This window comes from Sinohyriopsis cumingii, chromosome 2, assembly GCF_028554795.1.
Source record: "Sinohyriopsis cumingii isolate HCF-2022 chromosome 2, ASM2855479v2, whole genome shotgun sequence".
Taxonomy (NCBI): domain Eukaryota; kingdom Metazoa; phylum Mollusca; class Bivalvia; order Unionida; family Unionidae; genus Sinohyriopsis; species Sinohyriopsis cumingii.
The window spans coordinates 102669048-102684825 of record NC_142962.1 but is presented as its reverse complement, the minus strand read 5'-3'; the positions used below and the strand labels follow the sequence as shown (position 1 = coordinate 102684825).

Here is a 15778-nt window from a genome sequence, read left to right as displayed (position 1 = left end):
CTCTTTGGGGTTGGCATGTGTGAACCTAACAAAGCAGTTCTGGTTCACATTTAATACAATTTCCTTTTGATCGGGTACCTGGGTAAACAATCGTTAGGATTGTCGGATACATGTTAGAAATTTACAAAAACATGTACTGAGTGAGTGCAACTTTAAACGTCCAACAAATGGTCATATTATCACATGTCATTCTGCTCCACACACATTAAAACAAAACACTTGATAAAGACTATAGCCAATGTCAGGGTCTCAACAACAAAAAATTCAAAACTGATGGATAGGCAGGAGATATTAAAGTATACACTTGTAATGCAGAGCTAGATAAAATTGGTCAATATGAGAGAAGGCAATGTATCTTGTAGTTCTGGCATGGGGTATCTTGTATTCTTAAAAGACTTCAGAATATCATTTGAAATGTTTAGTACATTCAAATATGACAAGGGTAGATTATCAAAAGGTCAAATGACTACCCATTTCAATCTGACACATTAACTTTGTTCAGAAATTTTGAAGTTACTAAAAACTTTACATGTCCTGATTTTCTGCATGATCACTGAGCAAAAAAACTTCTCAAAGCTGCAAGCTGAACCATCTGTTCATGTTTGCCATCTGACCTGTCCTTCGGGTGATGTGTGAATTTCACCCAAAAAATTATGTGCATGCATTTTGGCCCTTGGGATGGCTTGACTCGAAAGAAATGTTGCCTTAAGTCAAGCACAATCAGATAACCTCTGACATTCTTCTTGTACTAATGACCACACCTACTGTATTCATCTGTGTGACATGCTAATCAACAAGCATTGTTCTAATCAACAGTCATATGGGACTATCCAATGACTAACGTCAACTTTGTTGTTTTGTTTTGATAACTGAATTAACATTTCTTTATAAATAACATGGCGAATTGGCCATGATGACTTCAAATTAAAAATGGCAGATGGAAATCAGAGAATTTATTGGGGGTATGACAGATGGAAATCAAACAGAATTGATTGGGGTATGACAGATGAAAATAAAAGAATTGGGGTATGGCAGATGGAAATCAAGAATTAAATGGGTATGACAGATGGAAATAAAAAAATTAATTAGGGTACGACAGATGGAAGTCAAAGAGAATTAATTGGGTACACTTTAAGTACATGTTTGTTTTAATGTTACTCTATCTGCAAATAAAATTATTTAAGTAATGATTCCATCTGATTCTCTATTGATTGGTTGTGTTTCTGATATAAAAGTTGATTATTTCCTATTTAATATTTCCAATGTTACTGTTACAACCTTATACCAATACATTGTTCAACTGTTGATTGTGTGACATCGTGTTATTATCACATTCAATTTTAAATTGTGTATGTAAATATTACATATAAATACAACAAATGAGGAATAATATGACTTATTTCTCAGCATGACACTGACTTGGTCTGTGAAAATGAACCTGTCATCATCAGAGCAACCTGGTGAAAGCCAGATTCATCCAGCAGGAACAGATGTCAATGCAGTAGTCACATGACAGCTTGACAAGTCTTGCTTTCTCCATGCTGCTGGGACAGCAAAAGGTGTATGGTTGTTCCATAAAAAAAATATGCTGAGAATTATGACCTTCCATTATTCTACAAACTATACCTAACTTCATTTAGTATTTCTAAATTTTTTTCTACAACAACTTTTGGAAGGGGGTCCACTGCAATATCAAGTAGTGGACCGCTGATGTCATGTGGACAGGAAGATTTGGGTAGCCATATAAATTACAATTACCGAGTCAAATTTGATTAATGTTGTAATTTTGTCTCATCTGTCAACGAATTCAAGACATTACGAGCATTACCCTCATAATTTTTGAGAAAATAAGTCATTTTCCTATCCATTTTATGCATGATGTAAGGTTGTTTACATTTGCCAGGCCCACTAGTTAGCAGCAACACTATGCCACCACCACAGGGTAGAGGGTTAATGGCAAATTCCAACTTTTAAGAGGCAATCGATTCTGACCACACAGCACTACATAAACGTCAAAAGGATCTCAAATGGGGTTAAAAAATATAGACCACACTATAAACAAGGGCACATGTTATCAAAGGACCTCTAAAAGATGAAGAGGGTGCCGTTCTGACAAGACAAAGAGAAGGCCTGGGGAGGGATGGCAGTGCTGTTTAATGGATGAAAAAATATTTTATAATTGTGTTTGGAATAATTGTAAATAAATTACTTTTCAAATGAAACTGTCTGCTTTTCAGTATAAATTACCTATATTTCGAAGATAAGTCATATTTTTATGTAACTGCGCTAAGGGGAATTAGTCACAAGAGAAATGGTTTTTCTTTTCCACAGTCAGTTCAACCCTAATGCTTCCAGATCTATATGCCAACTCTAGCCTTTAAACAATCCTACTGGTCTTCAGAGAAAGCATTCCCTGGAGAACTTTTCTGTAAATAAACTGATGGCCTGATTTGTGTTGTCTATAGATTCTTTATCTAACCCAAGTCTATATACCGAATTGCACACAATCTTTTGCAACTGTTATTATCTATTTAAATTTCCAAAAATACTGTATTAAGTAGGAAATTACTGGTCGAATTGATCCTTATTAGATAATCAATTTCAAATTAAACTTTAACTACCCAAGTATATTTTAAACATGTTATATCTACTAAAACAGATTCAAGTTTCCAAACAAATGGTCACTTATTTAAATGTTTGAGTATTAAGGTAAACTTCCTATCACTGATTAATAGCAAGCCTACAAACACAAGATCCTACCACTATAATGGCTTCTTTGTTTCAAATGGTGCTTGTACTTAAATCTACCTTGTGCTAAAAATAAACCATAACATCATTACGCCTGGCTGCCACCATACCGTTTTCGGACAAAGCAGAGAGAGAGAGAGACGCAAAGTAACACGTAGTAATTCGCGACATATATGCAAAAATAAAGTTGTTTTTATATGCACTTCCCTCACTATGTAATGTTTTCATATATTCAACTATAATATACAAGTGTGTACAGTAATAATTTTGTACATTTTATTTCTTTGTCATCCATTTGTATTGTTTTCCAATCTTATTTTGTAAAACTCTCCCATGTGTATATTATATATGTGTGTGTATGTATGCATGTATGTATGTGTGTGCATGTGATTTTGGATTTCTTAACATAGTTCTAAATAAATTTCAGTCACATAGCTATGATGTCTACAGTGTGGCAGCTTCCAGTGATGTCAAGCACTGGGGCATCATACCGCAGACCTGTAGCATGATGTCCCACCCAGTCACATTATCCTGGCACCAGGGCTGACAAGTCATAACACTAACCTCTTAATGCTGAGTAACAAGCGAGGCAGCTGTTAGTACCATTTTTATAAGTCTTTGGTATGACTCGGCCGAGGCGGACACTCCAACCTATTGACCACCTGAGCGGATTTGTATGTATGTGTCCCAAATTAATGTGTTTAAACCAATATTTATTTATATCTACTTTGTTTTCTTTTCAGTTAGTGTGTGTAAAATGTGTATTATTTTAAGGGTGGCTGTTATCATTAGGGACAGCAGTTTTTTGTGTTGCTGTTTTCATCAATACATGCAGAAAATTATACCTCCCAACAAAATTTACTACATACACCCCTCTCTATTTAAAACATGAATCACATATAAGAATACTTCATCGACATTATTTAATGGTGGGGGGGCTGGCAGTTCCCTTGGAAAAAGTAATTGTATATATCTTTTAATTAAGGAAGTGTATTATTCATGTAGTATAAACATAATCAACCAGTACTGCTCCTTTCAATAACATATCTCTAATGAACATAATGCATTCTCAACAATGATAAACTGTTTTCGAACTTCTGGAATACATATGAAACATTTCTAGATTCTACATCCATAATGTCACATCAACTCAGCAGAGTGTAATTTTGTGCACTAAGCAAAATATAAGAAATAGTCACTTTCCTACATACATCGCTCTATGTGTACATTAAAACATGAATCAAATCTAAGAATACTTCATCTGCATTATTTAATGGGGTGGGGTGGGGTTGGCAGTTCCCTTGGAATTTTCATCTCAAAATATTCAGGGTGTATCTATCGGTGATGAAATGCAAGCAATGTGATTATTAGTGTTCTAGAAAGAGTCACCAAATTTGATTATATGATTCAACCAGTCTGCAGGATTAAGCACCACTGTAACAAAATATTGGAAGGCACATCTCTATTCAGATGAACAAATTTAACGCCTGGTACATGGCTTTCAATAAGAACAATAATACTAACAATAACAAGGTAAAGAACACTGAATGCCATTACACCGGTTCGCCTTGTCTGAATGGCTATTTTTATAAACATATCACTGCGTGTGACATTTCAGAGAGATAAAAAGTACAAGTGCCATTGCCTCAGCTAGTATTGTAACCTAACACCACTGCCCCTGAGTGGCAACAGATAATACCATATTTAACTGGAATCACAGCCCCTAAATGTAACAGTAAACAATGATGTACTCCTCTATCATAGACACACAATTACTAAATTTAGCAAGAGAATGTACAGAATTAAATATAACTATCTTTTCTTCTAAAACTTACATAAATACCGTACCACTTTAAATACTAAATTTTGCCCTATAATATAACCAATCTGTGAATGATTGTTAAAAATACTGCTACATGAGATTTCAACAAAGGCCATTGTGTAATGTCAGTGCTTTTTGCATAAAAACCATTCCTTTTTCCAAAAACTACATAAATTTATTTCCTGAAAACAACCATCAACACTGAAACTTGATTATTTTAAAATCATTTGCATCTTTTAGTGCCAATTCAGGAATTATAAGATCACTACAAACTTATGAAACTTGCATTTCCATAATGAATTATATCTACAAAGCAAAGCTTTTCAATCACATCCGTACACCTTTTGATTGGTTGTCTTTCTACCTTTCATTACATTTTGACAAACTAGGATAATTTGAGGTCGTTTAATTATGTTAAATGCATGTAACATAATAATATTTATAACAATATCTGAGAACAATTGAAATGAATTGACCCGACACACGACTATGACCTCCAGCACTTATACAGCTAGGATTTGTATGCCTTTTAACATTATATTATACCATCCCCTTTATCTGATTTGACATAAAAGACATAATAATACAAGGTAAGTCTGTTTCTAACCAAGTGTAACAATATAACAAATATGCCCACAAATCAGAGATCAAAACAAAGGGGGCACTTAGCTAGGTTCTCACAGAAGAGCTTGCAGACACGGCTATGGTGATAGATTGACATTTTCCATGATTGAATAGAAGAGGACACGTCACATTTAGGATAATTATGCTGAAACCAAATTAAAACATTAATCTCACTTGTCAAAAGTTTTTTTTTATTGCTATCGATTCCTTAAAGTGTTGTCACCAGTAGGCCTTAGTGACATTTTCATTGATCAAAATTTACTGAATATTGTTATTCATAATTTAATCAGAATATTTTTAAAGAAAATGTAACAAAATATGACTTCTTATTAAATTTAAGAACTTTTCATTTACCTAATTTTATTGTGATTTTCTAACATCTTACAAAGGGTTAATGATTTTGACATTTCTAAAAAAAAAAAAAATGTTTTAAGTAGGTTTGTGAGTTATTTGGAAGCAAATTATTGGCAGAAATGTTTATTACATTCAGATGCAGCCTGATTTCTGACATCTGGCAAATCCAATTAAATGTAGCAGATTTGAGAGTGGGTCACAAATTAACATCAGTTAAGCATACAGATCAGGAATATACAAGGGAAACTAAAACCTGAATTATCAAAGGCAGAAAAAAATGAAAGAAAGCAGTGTGAATCTGTTTGTATTGGGGGTGGGCACAGGAGAATGAGCTGGGTTTTTTTCCAAGGATATTTCTGAGCTGGGATGTACAACATCTAACAGTCTGGTTTGGTTTTGGTACTTCACGGCTAAGCAACCAAAATAGGTTATTTCAGTGCCAAGGCAACTGGAGTAAAGTGCCTACCCAAGGACACATCACGGGCTCTAACCCAGGCTGGTCTGATGGTAGGATTCGAATGTGTACCCTATCAGTTTATATTTTAAATATCAAATTCCAGGACATTTTATGACAAAAATTATTTTTTGAGGATGTTTCCAGGCTACTTTCATTAAATTCAAACTCCAGTTGGATTCTAGGACCTCCTTAAAACATCAAGAGGACACAGGAATCCTGATTCATTATCCTACACATTTTTCAATCCATTTGTACATGCATAATGTTACTATATTATTTCTAGGCCACCACAGACAAAGACCTTAAACTTTGAAATACAGTTCATACCTAACCTCTCCTCAACTGTAATATCCTTTACTCCACCAAAACTTGCATTATCATAGTGATTCCTAAGGAAAAGATTGTGCTATATACTGTATTATCATAACCCAAAAGAAAAATCCCCTCAAAAGACTTACTACAATGTGAAAATGAACTTCTAGATGGTGGTGGACAGGTAAAGGCACTGCTAACACTGTATGGAGGCAGAACCTGAACATTTGAAAGACTGCCAACTCCTCCCAGTGTGAAAGTCTGGCACTGAGCTGCCTGCAACATACTGCTGTGGGCACAGTTACAAACCTGGCACACCGACGAAATATGGCCAAGTCCATGCGGCATTAAAGTATTAATATATGGACTAGATTCCAGCATTTGTAGTCTAGGAACCGTATATGGACCTGTAACATCCACAATACTGGTTGCTTTATCTTCAGTAGAAGACTCTGAGTCCCTACTGGTCCCAGCTGAATTGTGGTCAATGATATCGTTATTGCTCCAGTATATAGTTGGGCCTTGATTAGGGCAATATGAAGGGGGCTGATAACATTCATACCACCCTCCTCTGTACAGCCTTTTGGGAGTCACATTGACATGGGTCCTGGCTGCACAACACGTATCTCCTCGTTTTCGCCTAACTACGGGTTTGTTTAAAGCATTTTCCTTTTTCTTAAACTTTTTCTCCTTTTGTTTTGATTCCATCTTGTCTTTATGCATTTTTCTGCTATTTAAGATTTTCTTAGCTCTTTGTAATGTCAATTTTTTGGTCCTCTTCTCCAGGATTTCCTCTTTTATTATTTTCTTTTTCATCAGAAACTTCTTTTTAGCCTTACTAGATTCTGACAATTCTGAAGTGAGGTGTAAATTTTCAACTGATGATTTCTTCTTTTGAATTTTCATGTTCTCGTCACTATCTGACTTTCCTTTCTTCCAAGCCTTGGTAAGTTCTATCGGCACACATAATTCCTTATGTACAGATTTTGGCTCTGAAGTCCTCTGACTTTTATCTTTTTCAATCTTCTGGGATTTTCGTTCATTTTCACATAAAATTTGACAAAGTGTGGCTGCATTCAGACTAGCAAGTCGCTTTTTCCTTTTTAAAGGAAAATTTACTTCCTCTTTTTTCTTTTTAACTGAACTCCCCTTCATTTCCTCTTTCTTTAAAGCAAGTTTTCTTTTCTTTAAACCAGAGTCACAAGACACACTTCTGCCCATTGAATGATTAGCCATTTTTCTCCTGACTGGTGTTCCATCACTTCCTATTTTCTCACTGTTACATCTTTTCTTTTTCTGTTTAGTTTTGTTTTCTTTCTTGTACATGGTGTTAACCAGTGTCTGAAACCAGGGTTCGTTATAAGTTATTATACCCTCTGAAGCTTTCCTGTGTCCTATTTTGTGTGAATTCTTATACTCCTCAATTGAAGAGCATGACGAAACTTTTGATGAATTTTCACAGCACTCATTAAATGAATCACTTTGAGAATCATCATCCTGAAAATAAATGATAAATGTTTTATTAATAAATAAATTCTTAAAAAAAGGTAAACAGCTCTAAGCCTTCAACATTTACAGATTATTAAACATATTAGAATGGGCATCTGATGATCCTGTAAGAAGCTCATTTCCATTCAAAACTGAGCATTTCATGAAAATAACTATAAATTGCAAACAAAAGAATAGACAAGTTGTTTCAAAAGGTTGCCAGACACTCAGCTTAGAAGCAAAAGTGACAAAATTTCAACAAAATAAAACAAGTCCTCTAATCACTGCTTAAAAGTTCATATCAGAAAGATTCAAGGATATAAAAGATATGCATTTCTACAGCAGTGGGAAAATAGAATGGATGGACAATAATAGTTGCAGCCAGGTCTTTGTGCACTGATTTTACTGACATGGCAGTTTTGCACCACAACTGATGATTAGTCATTAATTATTATAAATAACACTGATGGAAGTTTTATCACACCGATTCAAAAACATCCATGTGAATTTTAAATGAAAATATTAAATCCTTAACAATGATAAGGCAGCAGTGCCATCCCTCTAGAAAGACAACCTCTCTTTTAAGACCACTTTCCTGTTACAGTAGGGGTGGCCTTATAAGACGGGATAACTCTTACTTATGGCGAAATCGTATTGCAACATAGATGATTGATTAGGAATATTTACTGATGCTTACTGCAACCAAAATTATTAGTTTTAGAATCATGTATAAATACCATCAAACATATTTACTGCACCTGCAAATGTTGTTATAATAAACGTTTACCAACAGTGTTTCTATCTGGGTTTTTTATTTAACATATTAACCCTGCAGGTTTTTGTCATTTTCGCCTGAAAATCAAGAAGGAAACACATTTTGAAAGCTATTTCTGAATGGATCCAAAAACACCAAATCCCAGGTGATCTTTCAATAACATACTGCCTAGTTGTGTTAGAAATGCTGTTTTTCATTGGCTATTTGGCTCACGCATGAGCAGAAGGGTAAATGTTAAACGGAGCCATTACTTTTGTATAGAGACCACTCTTTATTCCAAATGCCCATCTTATCCTACTTTCTGCAAAGGTTCATCTGTCTGTTTGCAGTTATTACTGGTTTGCCTTAGATCTGAGACCAAAAAGTCTAAAATCCAGACACAAAATCGGATTCAGACCATGGGCGAGTTTTGGGTAGAAAAAAAAAATCGGGTCCAAAACACGAGTTTTTTTTAAAAATCTGTGTTTTCTAGTGCAACTAGATATTCCAGCTTATTTGGTATCATTGTAGAGCTACATCTGTCTACCTTTCTATAATACCACCCACTTTAATGTATCATGCATGACCATGACGCTACAGAGCTCGGCAGTAGGCTACTACCTCCTGCCATGTTAACACTTCGCTAGGGGTTAATGTGTTAAAAAAAAAATAAACAAAAGATTGGATTTAAACTTGCAAACTGTATCATTGAAACAGCGTGGACACAGCAAATGAAATCGAACCAATTTTCATCGATGGATGTAGGCAATGCATGTGCATCACAGGTTAGTTGTTCCCCTTTATATTTTACACAGTCAAAACACCTATATAATATTCCCAGTGAGTGATTAATTGGTTAATTTGACCATTCTGATTATGTTTAAAACCAGAGTGTTTCCAGACATTACTCTTTGCCTACCAAATGGTCACAAGATATCGATTCATTGATGACTGTCTGCCATACTAAGACAAGTGTATGATTGGTTAGAATGAAATTTTTATTTCCATAACATGCTTTGAATAAACAAAGCTAGTACCACTACCGATCTAACTAATATACAGTTTGGGAAAAAAAATACCAATATGGAAGAACTTTACAGATATGAATTGCAATGTGGTTGAGTACTAATACATACCTATATATATATATATATATATATATATATATATATATATATATATATATATATATATATATATATATATATATGTATTATTAAACTGTCAACTGTAACCATAATTATTTATCACATATAACAAATTCTGTAATGAACATAAATTACCTTTAATCAGAGGATTTAGTGAAAAATAATGATAATTAAATTAGTTAGTCACTTACAAAATTAGCATCTGATGCTAAATAAATACTATTTCAGAAAAAATATATGTATATACTATTCAGGGCTCGAAATCTGAGGTAGTATGATTGGAGGCTTGTACATTTCCAGCTATTTCATTTTAATAATTTTAAGCATCGGACAACATCATACTTGTCAAAATATGGCAAGCGTATCAATTATTTGCTGTTAGGAATATCTATATGTGATTATATATAAAACAGGGGCATTTAGATGATTACACGTTTTGTCATTGAAATGTGTAACAAGCAGAATGAAAATTATTTTCAATTTCATGGAAAAATGTGATCAACTTTATATACTTAAAAGTGTTACAATGATCCCAACAGTATGGGATAATTGTGTCCCCTTTTCCTTCAGATTTGGGGGATGCACAAACATCAAAGGGATAAGAAAAAGTACTTGATATTACCTAATGCACAAGTTGTGAATAAAAGAGAGAAGCTTATTAACTTTCAACATTCTACCACCTTGTTTACATTTTTTGCACCATCATCATTTTCTCCTATATTTTTATTATTTTTGTTTAAAAAAAAAATAATTAATTGAATATATGCCAAATTATATATTTCTAACAGTTTTTCACCCCAACAGAAAAAGTCCCTGGCTTCTGTCATTAATTGAAATATGTTATATTCAATGTTAGGTACAGTACAGGGCTTTCCCTAATGGCCAAGAGCTGGGTTATTTACCTGGCTTCTTTTCCTTTACCCCTCAACCAATGAAATTAAGGATCTTTTGTATGCTTATGTGTAATTTTAGTCAAGGGCAAACAAGTCCCACAGGAGTGTGCATAAACCTGATATTAGATTGTTCAATGTAAGAGAATGCCTTCACATCTGTCGCCACATGAGAAGAACTCTGAAAGTGGCGATATTTTGTACTGACTGGTGAAAGATGCTGGTGACAAATTTTTATAAAGTTAATTTTTAATTTTTCAGTGATATTTGCGACTCGGGCCACTTAATACCTGTTTTCACTACCTGCGGCAGTCAGTCGATCATGTTGGTAGATGAAATAGATGTTATTGGAACATGATTGAAGCTAACTGCCAGCTATCATTCAATTTTGAGAAGGAATTAAATGTAATAGGAAACAAGGCATGATTGAGCGATATACTCTATCGTTGAACAGGTCTGCAAAAAGATTAGGTGTCACTTGCAAGTGTTGTTATGTTTATTGCAAACCACTGAGATGCACTTGGGACTGCTTAATGTTTTAGGTATTTTTTATTTAGTTTTTGTGGTCTGAACATAACTGAGTAATGCAAATTTCATGGCACAAAGTAAAATATTTCCAAGGGAGGGCCTGCAAATTTGTTTTTAAAAATGTGTAGCTTTCATTCTGAAATCACAGTACAAGGCATTCAATCCAGTCGGTTTGTACTGGATCACATCTTTATGTTGCCTTCATCCAAAAATATCCGTGTTTTTGGGAGTACCTAATTAACTCATTAACCCCTGCCGCCACTATAACTCGTCATACTTTACCTTCCTCATCTCGAGAGTGCCACAATAACAAGGCGCAGTTTACCCAGCTTGTTTCCTGAGTGCCAAGTCTGAGTGGTAGTATTAGTCTAGACCTGTATCCTGCACGAAGAGTTAAATCATCACAAACCATTGGTTGATTTCAAACCATTTGCTAATTATGCAGGCATTTTAACCAATAAAATTTTAGCTTACACAGACAGAGTGAACATCGCTGAACAAAGAGGAAAAATTCAACTTCGATAGCGGCAAAAATAGTGGAAATATTTAGAGTAGAAAATGATGAAAATTCTGAGAATCAGCCGCCGGGAGTAGACTTTTATTTAACAGACTCTGACGGAGTATTCACACGAGATTAAGTTTGCAAGAAAGACAAGTGGAATTTCTGTGTACATAAAATAGAATGAATTTCATATGGTGATAGTGTTAATTATTCAGTGTGAATTCATTATGGATTTTATGGATTATTCATGGCAAAAGAAACATAGTGGTAAGAAAATCATTTATTTCATCTTTATACACGAGTTTTATGTTTGCAAGTAGCATGAAATTTATACCATTATGTACATAATTTTACTGAGAACTACTGTGCCAAATTTTATCTTAATTAAAGGAATATAAACAAGAAAATAACATTTATTGCAAGTAGCTTCATCTGAAAAAATATGCAAGCCAAGTACTCTCAGCAAGTCTCAGGGATACATGCACTGGTAAGGCCAACACTGCTCTAGATGATCTCTGCACATATGCTGTAGAGGAATGCCTAGCTGTTTGACTCAGGGGTTAATGAGTTCATAACCTTCCCAAATATGGATGTATGAGGATCCAAATAATGTGAATGATTGCCATTTAAAGGTATGAACAATTAAGCTTAAAAAAAGACACGGGTTACTGAAGTAATCGATACTAAACGCATACATGTACTATGCGATTATTACTATAGTTGTTTACGTCCACAGCTTCCATTTGCTTGGAAACACCATTAAGTTTACAATGTTAGGGACCCCAGGGTGACAGATCCAAAATTATAAACGTATGAATGAAATTACAAGTATTGTGAATTTTTACATAATTAATACATTTCGTTTTTAAAACTGGCAGTGGCCTACAAACAAACGGTAGAGCATGCAAATCCTAGTCTAACTGCGGAAACTATAAACAAGAGCATCTGTTTTCCGAGTACTCAAACTATAAATCGAATAATTAATCTTGTACACCAGGTTGAGTCTGTTTTCATAAATATTCGCGTTTTCTAATATGCATATTAGCAGCCTCGATTTACAATTTTCCAGCAAGTATTCTGTATTTATACTTTAAAAAACCCACAAGAAAACAATAAAATATCCACGCATGTATAGAAATTTTCCACTGTTGGACCAAGGGTACCGTTTGAAACAAAACCTTGATGCGCAATAGTTTAACACAATTTATTTCCAATCATGCCAGCTGACTTTTAGAACAGACATCAATGGCTAATTCTGCATAGCACGTGTTACCTGATTTTGAATTGTGTTGGCTAAAGCGCCGATTATTACACCAGTAGATACGTCTGTGTTAGTCGCCATTTTCCAACCACGATGTCATGTTTTCGCCGCTAGAGGGAGCTACGATTTTAAACACTGTTTATATGCGGATATTAGCACGTGTGGACCCACACGTGTCAATTCCGTTTAATCGAGCAGGTCTGGTATTTGTCCTTCAATTAGTGCATTAAAGAGTACAAAGCGAATTGCCCTCCAAAAAGTAGAATTGTCATTCTTCAACCTACTTCCGTACTGAAGTTGCGACCTGACTATATTGTTGTCAGCAAATCAAATAATGTTAAAAACGTTGCAGTTTTGTACAAATTCTGTCAGTTTGTTTGTTGGAAATGGGGTAGGCCGGGGGTCTCCAGGAACGGGCTTAACAAATGCGGGGCCTTATTTGGATCATTTTGGTAGGGCCCCCTGGATTTTAGCGCGGGGCCCGCTGTGAGCCTGGCATTTGGACATAAACGCTTAAACAAGTTTTATATGATATTTAACTTAAAACTTTCTTCCATCGCTTTAAAAATAAATATTATATATATTTTTTAAAAATAATAACGCTCCGGACTCCTGAGAGCGCGGCGGAAAATTGAGCCAAACCAGTCCAATCGGCCGAAGGCTGGCTTTAAGGGTCTCAAACCAATGCGGAAAGGGTGAGAAACAAATTTGAGGAATTTAAAGCGAGGATTAGAACATCATCATCATCATCATCAATGATAATAAATAATTATATACGTTACAGCGTGTATAAAAGCTAACCCAAACCAATTAAGAGGTAATGTTATCTTTGAAACCAATTTAGGAAATAGAACTGGAATAAGGCTCCTGCATGTTCACAAGACATTGTCAGGAAAGGAGGTTACCATATAAAATGCATTTGACTAAAATAGTACTGATAATAATATAATAATTACTTTATTTCACACTTAAGTCCATGGACAATACAACCAGCAATATGACACAAGATATGCCACAAAATCACAAAACCATATTAATACAGCAATTTGCACCAGCGATAAATTATTGATGAATTAAGACAACAAGCAAAGTGAAACACTTCTTTCAAGATTTTGTTATTAGTTATTACTACTAGCTAATCTGCTTCAAATGAGTACTTTCTTTTCTTAGCAAAACACAAAGGCTATTGACATTGTTGTTTCCAAACATTCAAAGAAATTCATCGTGATAATTCGAAAGTTCCATGCTGGCATGCTCGTATCCTTGACGACGAAGAGTCATGTGAACCATTCCCAGTCACCAATCGAGTCGAGTAGAGTTTTATGCTGACCGCAGCATTTGTCAGTATGGTGTTCTATACTATATCTACTGATGCCTTCCATGCCTGTAATACTGGGATCAACATTACATAACGAACTGATGGCAAGCTGTTCAGTTGGACGAGACTACAGGCGAAGACAAAGTAACAGGAATTGACTATTCGTGATCTCTTATTTGCTGATGACTGCCCCCCCCCCCACTAATTCTCTTTCTTAGAAAAATGCAAACATGCAACAGAGAAGGGACCCATTTCTCTTCAGCTTATGACAGTTTAAGTGGTCAATGAACAGCCCGTATGCCTCTAGCTTTAGTCTCTGCAAGTCTGCATTATTTTCAGTAGTTCCACTGTCCGATCTGTATGTTGTTTGTTCTTCGAGTTCGACGATGACCATGACATTAGTAACTGGCTTTGGTTTCTGTGAGCACGTGAATGGCTGATCAAGCCAATTTGTGCTCTGAACTGTCTGTGACACACTTGACGGAAAGGGCCGATTGTGTTTGCTTTATCAATAGGGAACATGCCGCAGTTCTAAGATTTCAAATGCACGCACTTATGCATTTCGTCTGCAGTTCTCTTCCGTTCAAAGTCTGTAGCTCCAGTATGGGTGAGACTGTGCCAGGTGGAGCGATCCTGTGTACGATCTTCCCAAGACTTAGGATCAATGTTGGAGTGTTTCCAGGTTGACTTAAGGATGTCTTTGAAGAGTTTCGTCTCACCATCCTGAGACTGCCTTCCCTCCGTCAGCTCGCCGAAGAAAATCTTGTTTATATTCTACCCATCTGACTTGTGATTTCATCATCAAATTGTTGATGCTTAGCATGCATGCTCAAATGAGAACCTCAGAGTCTGGGACCTTGTCCAGCCATATTATGAGTTTCCTCAGTCAGCGCATATTAAAATTATTCGTTTTCTTGGCATGGCATCTGTAGTCCGTGGAACACAATGGCTTTGTGGACATTAGGTGCAGTTTAGTCTGATCCCTCTGCCCTCCCAAATATTTGCCGTTGACTTCCAAAGGCTACACCTGCTTTACCAGTTCTGACATTGGTTTTTTCATCGATGTGGACTGTACGTGACAGTCTGCTGTGCAATGTCCACTGCCACGAGGGTTTGCCCATTACTGTGATGTTAAGCTTCACGTGAGGCTTTCCTGATGCAGGTTGGTGCAACATCTCTTTCTTCTTTGACATAGATTGTAAGCCGAATTTGTCAGAAGCTGAAGAGAAATGGTCCATACTGTGTAGCATCTCGGAGTAAGGTTTATCATTCAGAGAAAAGTCGTCAGCGAGCGGTCTCTTCGTGTGACTTTGTCTCTTTCCGCCTGTAGTATTCTCTGATTGAAAAGCTTGACGCCAGTCCGGTATCTGATCTCGATCTGAATGTAATAGTCACAGAAGGCAACAGCAAGCATGACAGTGGGTATCATGCTGAAGAGTGTTGGGGACAACACACAGATTTGCTCAATTAAATTGTTGACTGAGAATGGTTCAGACGACTCACCAAGCATTATCTACAACACGAACAAGCATACCATCAAGTTTCTAAGAGAATGATTAATCATTCCTTTCA

General features: G+C 35.6%; 1 protein-coding gene across 2 annotated transcripts in view; it reads right to left on the bottom strand.

Moving 5' to 3' along the window:
- Positions 1-13019, bottom strand: part of LOC149805503 (uncharacterized) — a 41394-nt gene extending 28375 nt beyond the window's left edge. Inside the window, exons 1-2 of one of the 2 annotated variants that reach the window (XM_089950101.1) lie at positions 12901-13019; positions 6464-7814 (exon numbers count right to left, since the gene is read on the bottom strand). In XM_089950101.1, coding sequence (XP_089806227.1) covers positions 6464-7814; positions 12901-12969 — 1420 coding nt within the window. In that variant the 5' untranslated portion in view covers positions 12970-13019. Of the gene's footprint in view, positions 1-6463; positions 7815-11407; positions 11510-12900 lie in introns of those variants that run through there. The other variant, XM_089950102.1, reaches the window with a different exon arrangement.
- Between the last annotated feature and the right edge of the window lie 2759 nt (positions 13020-15778).